The sequence below is a fragment of the Somniosus microcephalus genome, chromosome 11, assembly GCF_052327205.1.
Source record: "Somniosus microcephalus isolate GS21.2 chromosome 11, FLI_Smic_1.0, whole genome shotgun sequence".
Classification (NCBI taxonomy): domain Eukaryota; kingdom Metazoa; phylum Chordata; class Chondrichthyes; order Squaliformes; family Somniosidae; genus Somniosus; species Somniosus microcephalus.
Genome location: NC_140997.1, coordinates 177,676,892 through 177,695,688, shown reverse-complemented (window position 1 = coordinate 177,695,688; position 18,797 = coordinate 177,676,892). Strand labels below are relative to the sequence as shown.

The following is an 18,797-nucleotide window of genomic DNA, read 5'->3' as shown; positions in this document are numbered from 1 at the left end:
GGGGAAGAGGAGTTGAGGTTGAAGATCAGCCATGATCTTATTGAATGGCGGAGCAGGCTCGAGGGGCTGTATGGCCGACTCCTGCTCCTAATTCTTATGTTCTTATGGAATAGGTGTAACTGGGGTTTTAACAGTGTATTGACTGCTAAACAATCTTTCTGGTCCTGAAAAACTAATTTTTATATTTGTGGAGTGTCAAATTTCTCCATTATGATATCAATTACAATTTTTAATTTTTATAAAATTTGTTCATGATATTTCAGCTTCTACTTTAACCCCATGTTTTGTATGTCCCAATCTTTATTTCGCCCTCTGTAATATTTTTAAAAGGTGCAGATATTGTGCTTATCATTTCCTGGTTTGCTGTCTGTGAGAATTCTTCAGTGTGATTGGCTGCTTGGACAGCTTGATGATGTTATTGCTGCACTATGCTAGGAATCCCCTTTTGACAGCTCTACAATCAATTACAAGTGGAGAAACTTATGGGGAAAAATTTGGTTGATTTGTGCTTCCCGTTAGCGCCCCAAGAGGACGCTAACGGGGCACAAAGCAACTAGCGCCCAGGCGCTGCGCCACCAACGCCTCCCATGAAATTCAGCGGGAGGTTAGAGGCGGTGGTAACCATTAGCGCCCTGCGGCGCTGCGCCTCCGGCAATGATGTCATTGCCGTGCGCAGCACCCCGCTCGCGCCCCAGCCATGCTCTTTGGTAGCACCCCTTGACTTACCGCCGGATGCTTTGTTTGACAAGGTCATGGGGGCATATGTGCAGCCAGGGTGACGCAAATTAAAGGGGAGGTGCTGGGCGGCCATTTTTGTTGCTGGCCACCTGCCAGCACCTGTCCCCATTGCTGTCCCCGGCCTCCTGTGAAGACCCCCATGGGGTGCCGGCTGCGCTCCGTGAGACCGGCATTCCGATCCCTGGTGGCCCAACTGTGTCCTGGGTTGCGCTGCGCTAGGCCCCTCCCCTTTAATAAGGGGAGGAAGGCCTGCAGTACCGCGGCACGTAGCGCCGCGATATTCACTCGCAGCGCCCCCAAGAGGGAGGCGGGGTGCTTCCAGTAGCACCCCGCCTCTCTCTTGGGGTGCTACCTGTGAATGTCGGGCACGGGGGCGCTAACTTTTTTGGGGCGCGAAAAGTAGCGCCCCTGCAAAGTTAGCGCCCCAAAGGGGGCGTGACCCAATTTTGCCCCCTTATTTTTACCACAGAGATTGTGAGAGCTCTGTGGGCAGCTTTCTTCACAGTCAGTGGCAATCCATTGCATTGCTGCTGACCGCAAATTATGGGCCATTATGTTATTTGGCAGTAGTGCGTGTATATTTCAATATATTCAAAATTTATCACCAAACAGGTTTTAACCTTGGCTAAGTTTACATTAGTGCTGACCTGGAAATAATCGTTTTTTAAAAACTTGCTTTAAAAGTTTATCTGATGTTACAGCAACAATAGTTAAATACAATACTTCATAAGTAGAACTGAGCAAAAGGCATATATACATGTCACAAAAAAATAACTTTCGTTACATGTCTAAATAGCATAGAGTGCTGCAGCCGAGTAAAAATATTAATGACTGATTATACGCTTCCATGTTTAATAAATAGTATAAAAGACAGAGGGTAAAAAGGATCATATACGATAAAAAAAAATTGTAATTGTAGTTAAGGTGATATTGCACTATCTTGTTTAATTCTGCCTCCCTGCTCTGACTCGTAACTATCACTAGTTAGAGTGTGCAGGAGGGCAACTCCAGAAGATGAGACTTCCGGCGGACACCACAGGGTCTAGGGTGGATACTGGACACTGGAAATAATAATAGTATTTAAGTTTCCTTTTTTAATGGTTTAGTTTTTTATTCGTTGTGTCCCTCTGCGGGGGGGGGGGGGGCGCTTTTGCTCAATTTTTATTTGATGACACTAAGTGTCTCCTTATTGGTTATTTTAGAAAAGGCAAAAGATTCGGTCAGAATTGAGTGGCTCAATACCGACTGCGGCTGTAGATGAGACTCAATCATTCTGACCCCTTCGCATGATCCCCGAGTGAGGTTCCGGCTTATTCTCTTTTGGTCGGGTGGAGCTTAGTGACGCTTCTTTAAGCGCCGCTCCGGGTGTTGTCTCTTCTCTTCTCTTCTCTTCTCTCCTCAGTGCGGCAGCTGGCTAGCATGGAAGTGCAATTAGCTCCCTTAAGACCTTGGGATGATTTCATTTTGAGCTCCGCTCGTTTCGCCCAGCCGGATTTGAAAGATTTAGCGAAATGGAACAATCGAGTGGTCAGCAACCTGCTGTATTACCAGAGCAACTACTTGGTCATGGCTGTCTGCATCTTTGTACTGATCGGGTAAAGGAGCTTTCTGTCTGGGCCCGCAGCCTTCTCGTTGTTTAAAAGTTGCACATTATATTGGAGCAGCTGAAAAATCGGCAATTTGACAATGCTCGGTTGTTTAAATGTAACTTCCTTAGATATCGATGTAGTCGCATTTCTGTCATGTTGCAATGGCTTACACGACATGATTATTTTATAATGCTTGTATCAGCAAACTTAGTATTTAGATGCAAGGGATTCTACCGATTCGCACAGCAGTTTAGTGCTTCTGAGTCATGGTCAGTTACCTTGTGTCAATACTAATCTGAATTGAATTGCTATAATTCATTCTACTGCTAGGATCTTCCATTCGGGTGAACAATGTATTTATTTTATCTTTAGTTTCCAAGGCTGTAGAACACTGGACTGCGAGTCTATGGCCATATGCAGGGGATACGACCAATATGTTCTGTGGCCAAGCATTTGGGTGGGAGAGAAGGATAACATTTGTAACGTTTGTTGGCTTCTTTCCCCTCGTGTAGTTCTGTACTGAACAACCCAAAGAACCAATAACTCTGCATCTGGGGAATGTATAATGGAAATGCTGCCAGAAATTGATTTACCCCTATCTTTTCCCCCCCCCTCCCCCTCCCCCTCCTTATAATCTGGTACATTTGCTTTAGGGTGCAGTTTACCTACCGCACTTCATTTTTGTAAATTTACTTTCAGGAGAATTGGGTTGAGTATATTGAAAGGAACTGTATAGGAAAGTTTTCTTTAAATATTTCTGCTTGTTTTTAAAATGGCCACAAAGTTGGGTTGCTGTTTGTGTTGGTGCTGCAGTAATTGGTAATTTTACAAGTTTTTAAAGTCAATTCTTTAACTAAGCATTTGTTTAAAACTGAACTACAGAATGGTACTATGCATGTTCCTGTTGAGTGAATTGGCTTTTTGTTTTGAGGGTTTTGATCTAACAAAATACTGATGTATTCTTAGTTTTCAGTTTAACTGGGATGTGATGTATTGGCTGATACTGTAATATATTGTTGTGCAACTCTTGCTGGAGTGCTTTCAGCATCTTGCACAGTATGAAGTGATTCAGTGCCACTTGAAAGATGATTTCATGTAATTGATCATCTATTATTGGTCCAATAGGCCATCATTACAAATAACTGGCACAGCCTAGTTTGTTAATTCTAATCTAAATTATTGCATTATCCTGAGATTACTTCAGTTTTTGTTATGCTATACTTTGCATGACGTTTGATTTTTAGATCCTGGGCATTTATGCCAAATAGGCACTGGCTGCCTGCCCTTCAGTATCTCGCCCACATAGAAATTTTTCTAAGTGGTGGAAAAATATTTAACTGTAGGAGTGTTTCACTGCTGAGCAATATCCTGTTCTCACCTAGTCCACTAGGTCTTTATTCTCCACTAGTCCGATCACCGGCTCATTTTGAATACCTCCTTAATGTCTCTTCACTTCTCTTTTTTGTTCTTTCCCAGCCCGGCCTTCAGTCTTGACAAAGGGTTTGACCTGAAAAGTTAACACTATTTTCTCTCTATGGATGTTTCCTGGCCTGCTGAGTTTTTCCAGCATTTTCTGTTCCTGTTCTCACCTGCTAGTCATGTGGACTTTTGCAGCAGGAGTTACAAGAGAGCAATCAAGATTGGTAACCTTGATGCTTTAGCCTTGACCCAAGGCCAATTAGACCAATTGTTCCACCCTTATTGCTGCCCCAGCTGAAACCAGTTGGATCAACTAACACTGCGCACTGAGAATTTAATCTGGAACTTTCCTGGTTTGTGATTTTTAGTTTCACCCAGACATGCTAGTTGCCACTTGATCCATTGAGGGACCATCAGTTTTTTTTCTGTAGCCAACTAAAATGGTGTAGTCCATTACACACAAAATGAATTAATTCCATCTGCTTCCTTGGGTAAAATGCAACTGTTTACAATAGCAAGATTAGAAACACTTTTTTTTGCTTAATGCCCCTCTCCAACGTACAAGGCAAACAGTAGCCACAGCACAACTAACATTTGAAATTGAGTATTACTTTGAAATTCTGGCACTACTGTGCATTTCAAATGCTTGGCTGTACGCAACATAAAAGTACATAATATGGTAGTCAACTTTCTATTCTCCAAGGTGGTTGTGCTTGACCAAACTTAAATAATTCTTTGAAGAAGTAAGAGAATTGATAAAGGAAATGCAGTAGATGGCAGTTATATATTTCAAAAAACATTTGATGAGGTACTGCATAAGTGACTTTTGACAGATAATACATGGAATTGAGGGGAATATGGCTGCATAGACAGATGATTTTGGAGGGCAAAAAGTAAAGGGCAGGGGTAAAAATTTTCTCAAGGTGGGTCTGTGTGGGATTGCTCTAATTTACTGTATACATAGAAGGTCTGGCCTTGGGGATTAATGCATTAAACCTTGCTGATACCAAGGTGGCAGGGGTATGGAAAATTGTGACCAGCATTGTGAAAGGACTGAAGGAGGACACGATAAGACAGCAGAATGGACAGATAAGTGGTTGATAACAACATTCACTGTAGAAAAAATGTGAAGTAATGCATTTTGAAAATAAGTACACTTTTTAAAAATTGTATGACCGAGAGATATATCTGTGCAGAGGTTGACCCAGGAGACTGGCAGTGACGATAGATAAGGCCATAAAAAAGCAAATTGAATCCTTTTGGTTTTGTATCTAGAGGTTTAGAATACAAAAGCAGGGGGGGTAATCTTGAACTCATACAAAACTGTAGTCAGGCCACAGTTGGGGTTATGTATACAATCTAGGCACTACAGTATAGGACAGATATAAAAATAAAAGGTCATAATGTGGCATAGATTCACTGGACATTACCAAGGATGAGGTATTAGTTATGAAGGTAGACTTGGAAAAGTTGGGACTTTAAAAAAACAAACTAGACTGGAGATGAAACTAGACTGGAGATGATTAAGGGGTGTCCTGTTGGGATGTCTTCAAAATTATGATTAGTCCCATTGGTCAGAGAGACGGTAACCAAAAGCCCCAAATTTAAGTTAATTGTAAAAGAATTAAAGGGGAGGTTGGAATTTGAGGATAATTTAGAATACTCCACCACAAACTTGTTGAAGCAGAGTCCATAAATCCTTTTTGAAGAGTTAGATAGTTGCTTGAAAAAGAGAAATTAAATGTTCTGGGGAACAAGCAGGGGAGGGCTTGGACTAGGTGGCTCATCGAGGAAAAACACTGGCACAGACTTGATACTCAAATGGCCTGTTTGTTGTAACATTCTTTGATTTACTTTGTTTGAAGTGCTGGGCTTAATCCATTTCTGCTTCAATCCGAATATATTTTTGACCTGAAGTATGAACTGCAGGACACTTCACTTTCATTATAATGTTATCGTGGAGTAGTCTGGTTACACTTTCACTACTTTTTATCAATGTCAAGCCTAGTGACCTTGTTAAATGTTTTTATCAAATTGTGGTGGGTGTAATAAGGTTATTTTATTGCTTGACTGGTTGACATGGAACTGAAAAGGCTTAAGTGACTTTATATTGAACAGCAGAAAGGGTGGGTGGGGGATAGCCAAAATGTGGGTAGATCAAATGCATTTTCTACATGCATCATTTCTCCTGACCTTTCTACAATACAAGGCATACTTTTCTACTTAGACTTTTCAACCTTTTGTTTAATGGGCCAGTTGGGGGTTCAGCTTGCAGTTACCTGTCATAGCTGCCGGACCTCTGGTGGCAAGACTGCAGACAGAAGGGTAGAAATTTGTCTTGGGTGATGGTGGTAAACTGGTGATATCTGACTGGTTGTCTGTTATACTCCCTGCCTGATAGTCAATCAGGCAGAGAGTATAACTCACAGCTGATGTGATACTGCCCAAGATGAATTTCTTCCCCAATTTCTCCAGTGACTGACATTCCTCAGTAAATGGAAACCATCCTTTGAAACTTCACTGAATGCTAAAGATGATTTTGATGTCTGAGGAGTATTCAATGAATTACCCAGAAGTTGTCTGGATAAGAGTTTTAACTATCAATGCACAATCTTCATGCTGTTTCCATGAAGTGTTGTACTTCCTGTGTAGTTTGACATGGTCTTCAAAATTTCTGTAGTGCTGACCATGTACTGTGCCAATAACTTTTTATAAAGGCCCATGCTGTAGCCTTAGAATGGAAACTTTGATATTCTGACTACATGTGGATTGTGTAATATTCCAGCCTGGAAACTTGGAGCTGGCTTTTCTAAATATATGTCATGAATAATGAGGATAATTGATGCAAGGCTGCAGTAAACTAGGCACACAGCCATTCCTCATAGTTTCCAGTGAATTTGATAGCAGAAAATGGATGATGAGTTCAATGCTGAGGAATGACAGGTGCTGGCTGTATTTAGATAACTGACTGACTATTGAGAAGAGTTTGCTCCAAATGGGAAAAGGGGAGTAAGCATTTTCAATAGAATAGTTCATGTTGTTTCCTGTCCCTCTGATATCCAGTTACATAGGTTTGTGAGAAGGCTATGCATTTTATTTCAAATGTTTAGAATTCTGAATGTAACTTGGTAGAACTTTTACAAAAAAAAAAGGAAATTAAATGGGATTACACTTCAGTTCTGATGGCAAAAGGCCATGTTACTCATTGGTTCATCTGTTCTCTTTAAACTAAACTATAAATATGTCTCTAATCATGTGCTGTCTTTGATGCTGGCACTGACGACAGTGGTTTGAGGGGAAAGGAGTGAGGAATAGTGGCCTGGAGTTTTCTCTCAAACCAATTATCTGGATTAAAAGATTGGAATAGGTGTGAGTTATACTTATAACTACAATACGCCCACGTCTCCTTGCTCTTTTACGGCCCTCTGCCCACAGAACTGACCATAGACCCCACTCTCAGTGCAAGTATCCTCCAATTACGCTTGTTTTGTGGGGGGGGGGGGGGTTTGTCTTGTCACATTGACTTTCCTGCTACGCCTGAAAGTCTGGTTGCATTCTGGTGTTTTATTGCAAAATTTTGTGGTTTTAAAAAAAAAAAAAAAAAAAAAAAAAAATTCCTGAGACCTCCATGGCCTTGCCCCTTTCTATCTCTGTAATCTCCTTCAGCCCCACAACCCCCTGCGATATCTGTGCTCCTTTAATTCTGCCCTCTTGAGCATCCCTGATTATAATCGTTCAACCATTGGTGGCCATGCCTTCTGTTGCCTAGGCCCTAAGCTCTGGAATTCCCTGCCTAAACCCCTCCACCTCGCTTTCCTCTTTGATGCTCCTTAAAACCTACCTCTTTGATCATGCTTTTAGTCACCTGCCCTAATTTCTCCTCGTGGCTCGGTGTCATTTTTTGTCATAAAATACTCCTGTGCAGCGCCTTTGAACGTTTTACTATGTTACAAGCGCTATATAAATAGTTCTGCATTTTTATGGCACAAGTACAAGTCACATTAAAAAGTGAAACGCTTCCCCCAATTACAAGTCTTAAATGTACCTTGCATGAATGATGGTTAAATGAGTTGAAACTTTTTCATATGGTGAGTTTAGTCTCCTTTGGCCCCATTGTTCACACTGATTTCTGCCCATTGTAAGTTTGGACATATTCTAATGAAATTGGGAGGATACTTGGACCTGACAAGACATTGGCAAAATGGGTGTGATGTTGGGCACATTTTTGGGTTTAACTTGTGGGTTGTGCCCACAGATGCCAGGCCAGTTTTGGCTTGCTGTCATCTCTACTTTGTGTCTTGTATCAAGAAAATGTGGAAAATTTAACTTTTTGTGTATAACTGATTTAATCTGTCAGTTGTAATAAGCAGAGTTTTTTGTTTTCTCCTTTTTGGATATTTTCTTTTACATTATTGTAGTTCCCTTTTCATGAAGCTCTCCTTTTTTCTATTTTTTCCACCAAGTCTGGTATTGTGCTGCTGTACCTGATTCTTCCAGCTGGTGGCGCATATCCACACTGACCCCTGATGGTGTAGTTTTCATTTCAGATTTGCACAGCACCACGGTGTGGTTGAAGTTTGCTGCAGCCACATGACATTTAAAATGCAGAGATGATTTACGGAGGAATATAAGAACACAGAATCACCAACTCTCTGTAGGGAGCATGTCTCTGGATTTCCCATCCATTAATTTTAATCTGGTCTGAGTTTTCTTTGAAATCACCCCTATACTGTACTGAGAACTGACTAAAACAAATTTGTGAAGATATACCTTTTTTAAGGCAAAATAGGATTTGTCCTCCAAGGTGCAGGATTTTTGCAAGCTATAAAAGATGTCATCCTCAACAGAAATTGTTTCCCAAGTGTAATTAGGAAGAGAAAGGAAAGAGAATTGGAATCAAGTCACTGCAAACAGCTTGTTTGTGTAGCACCAAGTGTAGAAAAAATCCCGTGGCATTTCATGGAGTTTATATTTTTAAAAAAAAACCTAGTCAAAAGGAGATATTAGGAGGGGTGAATCAAAGCTCGGTCAGAGATGTGTTTTAAGGAGCCTCTTGAAAGAGAAGAGGTGGAGGCGTTTAGGGAGGGAACTCTATATGGGATCTAGGCTGTAGAAGAGACGACCATCAATGGTAAGGGGAATGTACGAGGAACAAAGTTTTTGGGTGGGGTTTAAAGGAAGTTCAACATAGTGAGGTGAGGCCATGGAGGGGATTTAAACACCAGGAAGATCATTTAAAATATGAAGCATTGGGGGGTGTACTAGGAGCTAATCAGTTCGAACAGGGGTGATGGGAAAGTGCTACTTACTGTGGGATAAGATGCAGGGAGCAGTGTTTTGGATGAGGTGTTAATGGAGGCTTCAAAGCTGGCCAGAAGAGCATTGAAGTCTGGAGGTGACAAAAGTTTCAGCAGCAGGTGGGCTGAGATGGGCTGAGATGGACAAACGTGGGCATGGTTAGAGGTGGAAGTAGGTGGTCTTTGTGATGGAGTGGATATGGGGTCAGAATTCAGCCTACGACCGTGGCCTGGGATGGGACTATAATGGAATTGGTGACAAGGATACAGATTGTGCTGGGGGCTAAAAGACGATGGCTTTGACCACCTTGATGTTTAGCTGGGAGAAATCACAGCTCATCCAAGACTCGTCAAATAAGTACTCGGGTGACAGCACGGCAGTGGAGTGGTTGAGAGAGATGGAGAGGTTCTCGAGCTGGCTGTCATCAGCGTACATGTGAAACTGATTCTCAATTTCCTCAGTCCTTGGGAATGTGTTCTTCTGGACTCCTGCCTCTGAAGGCAGGTCCACCTGCACTCTTGGTGTGGCATGGCAGCATGACTCCAGTCCTTGCCAGCTGCTTGTTTCACTGAACAGGCACCAACTCAGTCTTGGCCCAAATTCTCCAAGGACTTAAGTTCCATTTTGTCTGATTTTTAATTGTCCTATAATGTGCATCAAAACCATCCTATTCAACTTCATAGTTAAGAAGTGAGGATCAGTCATGCAACACCTCCAGTAAGCTTGTGGGGATGAAAGTCTGGATAATTTTTCGATTGCTGCTGCATAGTAATAATGGGAACTGACTGGTGTGAATCTGGCTTTAATTGAAGCCTTATTGCTCATTGGCACAGTTTCAATGAATTCAGCATATTCTCCCTTTTGACTGGTGTCTCCTGTTCACAACTCACCCAGGTTCTTTACTGCTTGGTGTGGCTTTATTTTGGACAATGCTTCACATTGCACACAGCCTAAAGAACACTCTGAATCCGGACTAATTCCCTCCAATTATGTAATTAGCAAAGAGTATATAGCTGAACTTGCATTTTAGTTACTGAACTCCCAACAGCTGCAATAGTATCTAATTGACAATAGCCTGACTGCTAATTAAACCAGTTTGCATCTGCATAAAGTAATGTTGCTTCTTTCATGAAACTATTTGTTGATAATGGATATAGATATATCATGTAAACACCTATCAAAATTTGTAGAGAATTAAGTAAACTGAAGTTAACCTATTAGTAATAAATAAAGTTGACCCTCTATATTTAAGTGAACAGAAATAGGTTCATTCCCATTCTCCTCTACTTGATGAGTTGGCGATTAACTCTTTATTTTAAACTGAGGGAAGGCCAGACATTTCCCCATGGTCAGGGAAAATGTCACACTGGTGTGCCTCGACTAGCAGAGGCCTGAGAATAAACTGACCATGTCCCTACCTTAGCCTGGGTACACCCAATCAAGGGAGAAAGTGGAAATGCTTTTTAAATAAACAGGCAGTCTAATTCTTTAAATCTTAAAAAAAAAAAAAAAAAAAATCCTCCCAAACGTTTTCACTCCAATTCTCTCTCGTTCTATGGGTATAGGCCACCCTCTGGTATCTTGCTCAGTGGTTTATGGGAATTCTTTATGTATGAGCACAAGCAGTGAGTAGGCTACTTGTGCATGCAGGGTAAAGGGGAAATAACAATGAGGGATTTGTTGCATCCAAAAAAAATTAATGAGGGCATGGGAGAGGAGGCTGCCATAGTCTCTGTTGAAATAAGTGAATTTAAAAAAATTATTTGTTGGATAGTGCATAGCCATGTTTCGTCATTGGCAACCAGTCCTAAAAAAATAAATAAGAGCAGGAGTAGGCTATTTGGCCCCTCACACCTGCTCTGCTATTTAATAAGATCATGGCTGATCATCTATCTGAACTCCACTTTCCTGCACTATTTCCCCCCCCCCCCCCCCCCCCAATCCCTTGATTCCCTTAATATCCAAAAATTTATTGATCTGTCTTGAATATACTCAATGAGCTTCCACAGACCCCTGGGGTAGAGAATTCCAAAGATTCACCACCCTCTGTAGAAATTTCTCCTCGGCTCAGTCCTAAATGGCCGACCCCTTATTCTGAGACTGGCCCCTGGTTCTAGACTCCCCAGCAGGGGAAACATCTTCCCTGCATCTACCCTGTCGAGCCCTGTAAGAACTTTGTTTCAATGAGATCATACCTCATTCTTCTAAAACTCCTGAGAATATAGGCCTAGTCTACTCGATCTCTCCTCGTAGGACAATTTCCCCCCCCCCCCCCCCCCAAAAAATCCAAGGAATCAGTCTGGTGCACCTTCGTTGCACTCCCTCTATGGCAAGTATATCCTTCCTTGGGTAAGGAGACCAAAATTACAGAATACTCCAGGTGTGGTCTCACCAGGGCCCTATAAATTGGAGTAAGACATCTTTACACTTGTACTCAAATCCTCTTGTAATAAAGGCCAACATACCATTTGCTTTCCTAATTGCTTGCTGTACCTGTTAACTTTCAGTGAATCATGTACAAGGACACCTAGGTCCCTCTGAACACCAACATATCCCAATCTCTCACCATTTAAAAATACTCTGCTTTTCCTACCAAAGTGGATAACTTCACATTTCTCCACATTATATTCCGTTTGCCATGTTCTTGCCCACTCACTTAGCTTGTCTGTATCCTCTGAAAATGACACTTGCCAAAGTAACCCAGTACGCCACATTGCTGAATGCATAACAGTTGACTGCAAAGCTGTGGATTTGAATCCCTGCTCTACCTAATATTTGCTTTCTCGAGTGACTCCTCATATTACTGCTGGATGGATCACTTTGGAGAAAAACATTCTTTGTAGCTTATTCCATGAAATGTTTTGTAGCTGTGGAACATGTGATTTTTAATGGCAATCTGTAACTGAAACTTATAGCCCTAGAAGGAGAGGGGCTTTATGTTGTATTTGTCAGCTGGTGTGAGATTATAGAAGCCACTTTCTTTCTCTCCTCCACCCCCCTTTAACTAAAACTGTTTCCTTATTGCTCTCCCCCCTCTGCTGCTGTGACCAAAGCACCATTTGTTTAAGGGTGAGGGTGAAATGCTGTTTTAAATTTTTATCAGTATAAAGCTGAGCATTATTTCTGAATTGGTACATACTAAACATCCAGCAGATATTCACCAAATATTAAAATGTACATTGATGCCTCCAATCCAGTTCATTTCTTGTTTGAACTATTCCCTTTTACAAGGGGCTTGTTGAATTTTACTGGATAGTATAGAAGATTTCCAGTGCTGTGTAAAATTAAACTTGAAATGCTGTTAACCTACCTTATTGATGCATTTAACTTTTTTTTTTGACAGGTTTATGAGTCCCTTGGAGATCATCCTAGGTGGGGCAGTGGTCACACTGGTATTCATGGGCTCTGTGTGGGCTTCAGAAAATAAGGCGACTATTGGTAATTTCAAGCGCCGCTACCCAACTGTGTTTGTTTCGGCCATCTTGCTGACGAGCTACTTTTTCATTTCCATCGTCGGGGGAGTGATGGTTTTCTTGTTCGGCATCGCTTTACCGTTACTTTGTAAGTAATGTGTGTCCATCAAATTTGTTATAAGTGCGTAAGATGTTAGACCCAGTCCAAAACGCATCAATATGCAAAAAATAGACTGTAGCCCCCGATTTTGGCTTATTGGTAAATGCACTGCCCACTGTGGACAAGGGTGGTCTCGTCCATGCTCTGCTGAGTTAGCTGATCTCGAGTTCCAGCGGCAATGTGGGCACTAAAATTAACTGGGCTTCCTGCTTCTGACTGCTGTCCATTTAATCCATGTGGACAATGCATTGTTCTGAATGTTGGAGGAAAGGAACAGGCTCAACTATGACTTTTTTTTTTGTTTCCTTTCCCTCCCTTTCACAAACAAGTGGCTTAGAGGTGAGAAAATGAGTAGGAGGAAGAAAAAGCAAATCTATTAAGTTGGATAAGTTTGAATGATTGCCATAAAAAGTGAAGAACTTTAATTTATATAGAACCTTATTGTGTCCTTGGTACATCCCAAAGTGTCTGACAACCAGTGATGTGCAGTCACTTATGTAGGAATTTGAATATTAATGTTTCTATGAATCTTGTTAGAAAACCAAATATAGATCTGGCAATGTGAAGAATCTGCCTTCATATGATGCCATGGAGACATTTATAGGCCTCCAGTGCATTGTGCATAGGTTCAGTAGAATCCAGAAATGGCTGTAATCTTGCCTACTGTAATTTTTAGGAGAAAGCCCAATATGGATAGTGAACTGATTCCAATCTATAACTCCTATTTAATGAATTCTTTGCATGGGTTTAATGTGTTTGCATAAGCATTTTTATATCAGCCAAAAGCTAACTTAAATTGTGCTATTTAATTCCAGTTTAACCTAATAAAAAACCCCAATGTGTTATTTCAGTGATGTTTGTACATTCTTCTCTACGGCTTCGTAACTTGAAGAACAAGATTGAAAACAAGATGGAAGAGATCGGACTGAAGAAGAGCCCCATGGGTATCTTTCTGAATGCACTTGGTCAGGAACCGGAACACATCTCTAAATTTGCAGATATGTTAGCTCCGAGCAAAGACTAACAAGGAACTGGTTATCAATTAATTTTGGACCTTTTAACTTGGTATATGTTGTGCAGTATTCCTGGAATAAGATTTTGCAATCCACATACAAAGCTTTAACAAGCTGATATTGATGCTAAATTTTCAAGTATTCCGAAGTACAAGTGGATAGGTTTTTTCTTTGTAGAGTAAAATGTATTGTAGAAAATGAACAGCTTGATAGTGCCTGACTCGGCTTTGTGTGTCTTAAGGAAGTTTTGTTGCTGCTAGCTAACATGCCAATATTACAATAGTTTACCTGGATGATGTGTATACTTGAGCACTTTTTTTGTGGTATTAAATTTAGTTCTGTCACTTGGTTAAGGTTTCTGTTTTTAGGGTTTAAGGATATGATCTTGTAATACATTTTGGTTCATGGGTAGGTAAGAATCTGAAATATATAGATCTGGTTGTATGGTGTTATGTGAAAGCACTGACATCTTCACAATCTTAACTAAAGTTTCCAATCCTGGTTTTCAAATGTAGCAAGTTGCACATCCTTCTGTTTGGTGCGATCTTGCCTATGAATATATATGAAATACTTTTGTATTGATTTGATACAGGTATATGGGGAAATAGAATGCTCAATTTATCTTGTGTATTCCAATTGATTTTGCTGAGATCCAAGTGAATAGGGATTAATGTTTGAAATTGGGCTTGAAAAGTTCAGTGAAATGTGAAGAAATCATCGGCTATCTTTAAGTTCTTAGCAAACCATTAACTGTAATAGCACAAATATTGCAAAACTGGGTAAATCCTATACTAGAAAACACAAGAAGCCACACCAGGTAGAATGTGAAGCACATGCAACCTCGCAAACCTTTTTTTAGCATCCATCTCAATTTTTGCAAAAGCTAATGGGTCTGGAAAGTGAGTTTAAAAATCATGTCCTTATGGATTTCTGCTCACTTATTGATGAAACTATGCAGTTATGATAAACTTTTAAAACAGCTGCTAAAGTGCTGAGGATGTGCTAGGATGCTTGACAAACAATTTACCATTTAAAATAGTGTATCTGATATTTAACTGTTTGCAGGTCCAAAGATATGCAATATCTCTTGCATGCAATAAAAGCTACTTTAAAGTACTTCTGTGTTCCATTTGAAAGATTCTTGTAAAACCAATTGCATAAGAATTGTGTTCATAACCGATTGGAACTGTATACAGGTATCCCAGTCAAGCAAGGCTTCACTGTGCATTCATTCATGTCTCCACTTTGAAGCAACCATATGATGGCAGAACTGTTTACATCTCATACAATGCTTCATCAGTCTGCCATGACCAGATTGGACGGTTTCTTTCTTTCATCAAGGACTTTTTTTTTTTTTTTAACGAGAGCCAAAATTGCATAGTATATCAACTCTTATCAGATGTGCTGTTCAATGCCAATTCCAGTACTGTATCACCAGGAAATGGTAGTTTCTGAATAGTGGCAACTCCTGTATATAGATTTGTGTGGTGTTGGGATCTCCATTTCACTTACTGTAGTCCCAAGTCAAAAGGAGGTTGGGGGGAAGGAAGAGGTCTGGAAGGAGAAAAAAGAAAGACTTGCATTTATATAGCGAATTTCACAACCACCGGACATCTCTAAGCACTTTAGTCAGTGGCGTCACTGTTGTAATGTGGGAAACGTGGCAGCCAATTTGCGCACAGCAAGGTCCCACAAACGGCAATGTGATAATGACCAGATAATCTGTTGTTATATTGGTTGAGGGATAAATATTGGCCAGAGCACAACTCTCTTTGAAATAGTGCCATGGGATCTTTCACGTCAACCTGAGAGCAGATGGGGCCTCTGTTTTAATGTCTCCTCCAAAAGACAGCACCTCTGACAGTGCAGCACTGCACTGGAGTGTCAGCCTAGCTTTATGTACTAAAGTCTGTAGAGGTTTGGGTGGGGAGGGAGGAAATCAAAAGGAAGTGCCTGGAGTGGGTTTGAACCCACAAACTTCTGACTGAAGCAAGTGTGCTACCAACTGGCCCATAGCTGACACTGACAGGGTCAATCTAATATTACAATACCTTTTTTAGCAGGGAAACCAGGAATGGTGTCTCCTAACTCGGTGCTGATGGTAACTGATTGATTGATTGATTTCCTTTGCCGCTCCATTGACGGCTGTGCCTTCAGCTGCCTAGGCTTTAAGCTCTGGAATTCCCTCCCTAAACTGCTCTACCTCCTTTTAAGATGCTCCTTAAAACCTACTTGTTTGACCAAGCTTTTGGTCACCTGTCATATCATCTGTGGCTTGCTGTCCAATTTTGTCTGATGAGGCTCCTGTGTAGCGCCTTGGGATGTTTACTAACGTTAAAGGTGCAATATAAATGCAAGATTTTGTTGTAGCTGGAGTGACAGCAAAAATGAACATATTACTCAGCAACTGCTTGAGAACAATTCATACTACAAATGCTCAGTAACAGATGGTTATAATCCACTCTGCCTGTTACAATGGCACCAATGCTCTCGGAACAAATACACCATTTGTAAAGTGGCATATTTGTCAGATTAGTGCAGTGGTGGGTAAAATACAGCCTGCTAAGTCATTTTATTAGGCCTGCTGGAAGGGACAGAAATAGAATGCAAGATTGAGCTTGAGCTGCACCTTAGTCTAAATGCTTTCACTTCTCATGGATCAGAGATGGACCTCAACTGCAGCCAGGGAACACAAATACTAAATTCAAGTTATCTATTCGCAAAAGCGATTTTCCCTAGCCTGATCCTAAGGATATTCATTGTGACTCTGGGCCCCAAAGGCTGCTGCCTGTACCAGAATACACTGTGTACTCTAACATGCCCTAGTGTCCAGTCACTGCTGCTCATCTTGATGACTTTTACCAAAAAGAGATCGCTGCTGCTGCGTCTTCCCCTCCTGGTACCCGGAGTACGATGACAGGGAGGTTCTCCTTGCCGTCTTAGACATGGCAGTGGATCCTGCAGCACAAGGACTCCAGGTAATGGCACACGATTGTAGTTAAAGCCTTACAAAGCCACGGGCTCCTCTACTCAGCACTCTAAAGAGAACACCTCTCACGTCTGAGGCCCTGCAGACTTGAGCCGCTCTGCTAAACAACCTCGTAGACTTTCAGTACAAATCAATTGATCAATCATTTAGTAACAAGTGGGAGTGATGATCAACATGGAGTTGGCCTGTTTCAAATTTACCAATTTAACACTTTGCTCTCACCAATGATTTAGTGGGGTTATCGATTCTTGCACAATTATTCACTCGTTTCAATATTATCCCTCTTAATTAGCATAGTGGAGGCATAGCTAAATGGATCTGCGTATATTGGGCATTACATTCACTTTTTTAATTTAAGCCATTTCCCCCCCCCCCCCATCCCGTGAACAATTTAAAGTTTATTGTCATGATTGGAAGAGGGTTGTAGAGATTTGACATTGGCCAGTCCCAGTAATAAATGGCACTCGGAAGAAATGTATTATAATGGTGCATTATTTGTGCCCATTTTCCAGTGAAAGTCCACAAACTCTTGTCGGAGTCTTGGCTTTTCTCAGGAGTGATAACACATTGACAATGAAGAAGCCCAATTTGATGGCTGATGTGGGGTGCAATTTGCAGATTAAATCATTTTCCAAGTCACATTATTTCTTAGCGAGGGTTCAAAAGCATCAAAGCACTTTCATATGCAATTTTTAAAGGCTGTATAAATGATTTTATCCTTGAATTGTGCCTTATACCTTGTTTGTAATTGCTAGTGGAAGCAGAAGCACGATCTTGTTTCCCATTATAAGAATGAATTTTAGACCATTTGGAATAAACAGACCATTTACTTTTCAATGTGACTCAAACCTGTGTGTTCGTTAGCATATTAAGTTAAGTGTGGAAATAACAACTGGTTCTTTATACAATAAATGCCATAACACATTTTTATGGTAGCTGTTAGAACAGTTCATTTTGTGTGTAGCCCCTTTAAATTTAGTATCTCTTCCAGCGGCAGGAGCTGGTGAGCGGCCTGCAAGGGACCTTGCCATTGATGCCTCCAGCCCAAATAATTGCCCACCCCTGGATTAGTGGTAGTGGAATCACAATCCACAATATAACATATTCTTGGTAAAGTTTAAAGTAGCACTTGTTTGCTTTCAGGCTCAGTCTCTTAATTTTGATTTTCAATTGGCCAAAGATTTTCCCTCGTTCAAGTAGTAGCAGATTACCTGGAGTGTTCGCTTTGATAGTGTACTGATTTGGGTTTCATATCATCTGCTTCTTCAAGGGATTGAATTTGGAACTTCCTAGGCTGTGTGGCTCTACCATACTGGAGGTGTATTTACCTACTGCATTGGGGATCCTCATGCATTAAAGTCAAAGGTGTCAACCTTGGCTCAGTGGCAACACTCTTGCCTCTGAGTCAGAGGTTGTGGGTTCAAATCCCACTAGAGACTTGAGCACAATAATCTAGGTAGTCATCAGTGCAGCACTCCCTCTACTGCACTATTGGAGGAGCTGAATTTCAGATGCGATATTAAACTGAGGCCATGTCTGCTCCCTTGGGTGGATGTAAAAGATGCAATGGTGCTATTTCGAAGAGTAGAGGAGATCTCTCTGGTGTCCTGTCCCAATATTTATTCCTCAACCACCATCACTTAATAATTTAAAAACAGATGATCTGATCATTCTCGTTGCTGGTGGTGGGGCCTTGCTGTATGTAATTTGGCTGCTGTATTTCCTACATTTACATCAGTGATTACACTTCAAAAGTACTTCATTAGCTATAAAGCATTTTGGGGCATCCTGAGGTCATGAAAGGCACTATGTTTGTTAGTAAGAAAGAAGACTTGCATTTATATAGCTCCTTTCACGACCACTGGGCGTCTCAAAGCGCTTTACAGCCAATGAAGTACTTTTTTGAAGTGTAGTCACTGTTGTAGGAAACACGGCAGCCAATTTGCGCATAGCAAGCTCCCACAAACAGCAATGTGATAATGACCAGATAATCTGTTTTTGTTATGTTGATTGAGGGATACATATTGGCCAGGACACTGGGGATAACTCCCCTGCTTTTTTAAATAGTTTTTTTTTTTAAAGTTTCTAATTAAGTACTTGCCTAAAAAATACATGATGCAGATGCATTCTATCCCAATGATGTTGATGATCCTAACTCACTCATGTATTCTCAGATAT

At 41.0% G+C, this 18,797-nt stretch overlaps 1 protein-coding gene across 1 annotated transcript; it reads left to right on the top strand.

Moving 5' to 3' along the window:
* The first annotated feature begins 1,940 nt into the window (after nt 1-1,940).
* On the top strand, nt 1,941-17,456 carry LOC147111002 (PRA1 family protein 3-like). The gene is made up of 3 exons (XM_086001459.1): nt 1,941-2,333; nt 12,388-12,605; nt 13,469-17,456. The coding sequence occupies exons 1-3, from the start codon at nt 2,158-2,160 to the stop codon at nt 13,639-13,641; spliced, it is 567 nt and encodes a 188-aa protein (XP_085857585.1). The 5' UTR covers nt 1,941-2,157; the 3' UTR covers nt 13,642-17,456.
* Nucleotides 17,457-18,797: the final 1,341 nt, after the last annotated feature.

Bases quoted from the DNA above. Each gene is read 5' to 3' on its own strand.
- LOC147111002 (XM_086001459.1), top strand. From the start codon at position 2,158: ATGGAAGTGCAATTAGCTCCCTTAAGACCTTGGGATGATTTCATTTTG. The intron at 2,334-12,387 runs GTAAAGGAGCTT...TTTTTTTGACAG, and splicing joins TGCATCTTTGTACTGATCGG to GTTTATGAGTCCCTTGGAGA. The intron at 12,606-13,468 runs GTAAGTAATGTG...GTGTTATTTCAG, and splicing joins CATCGCTTTACCGTTACTTT to TGATGTTTGTACATTCTTCT.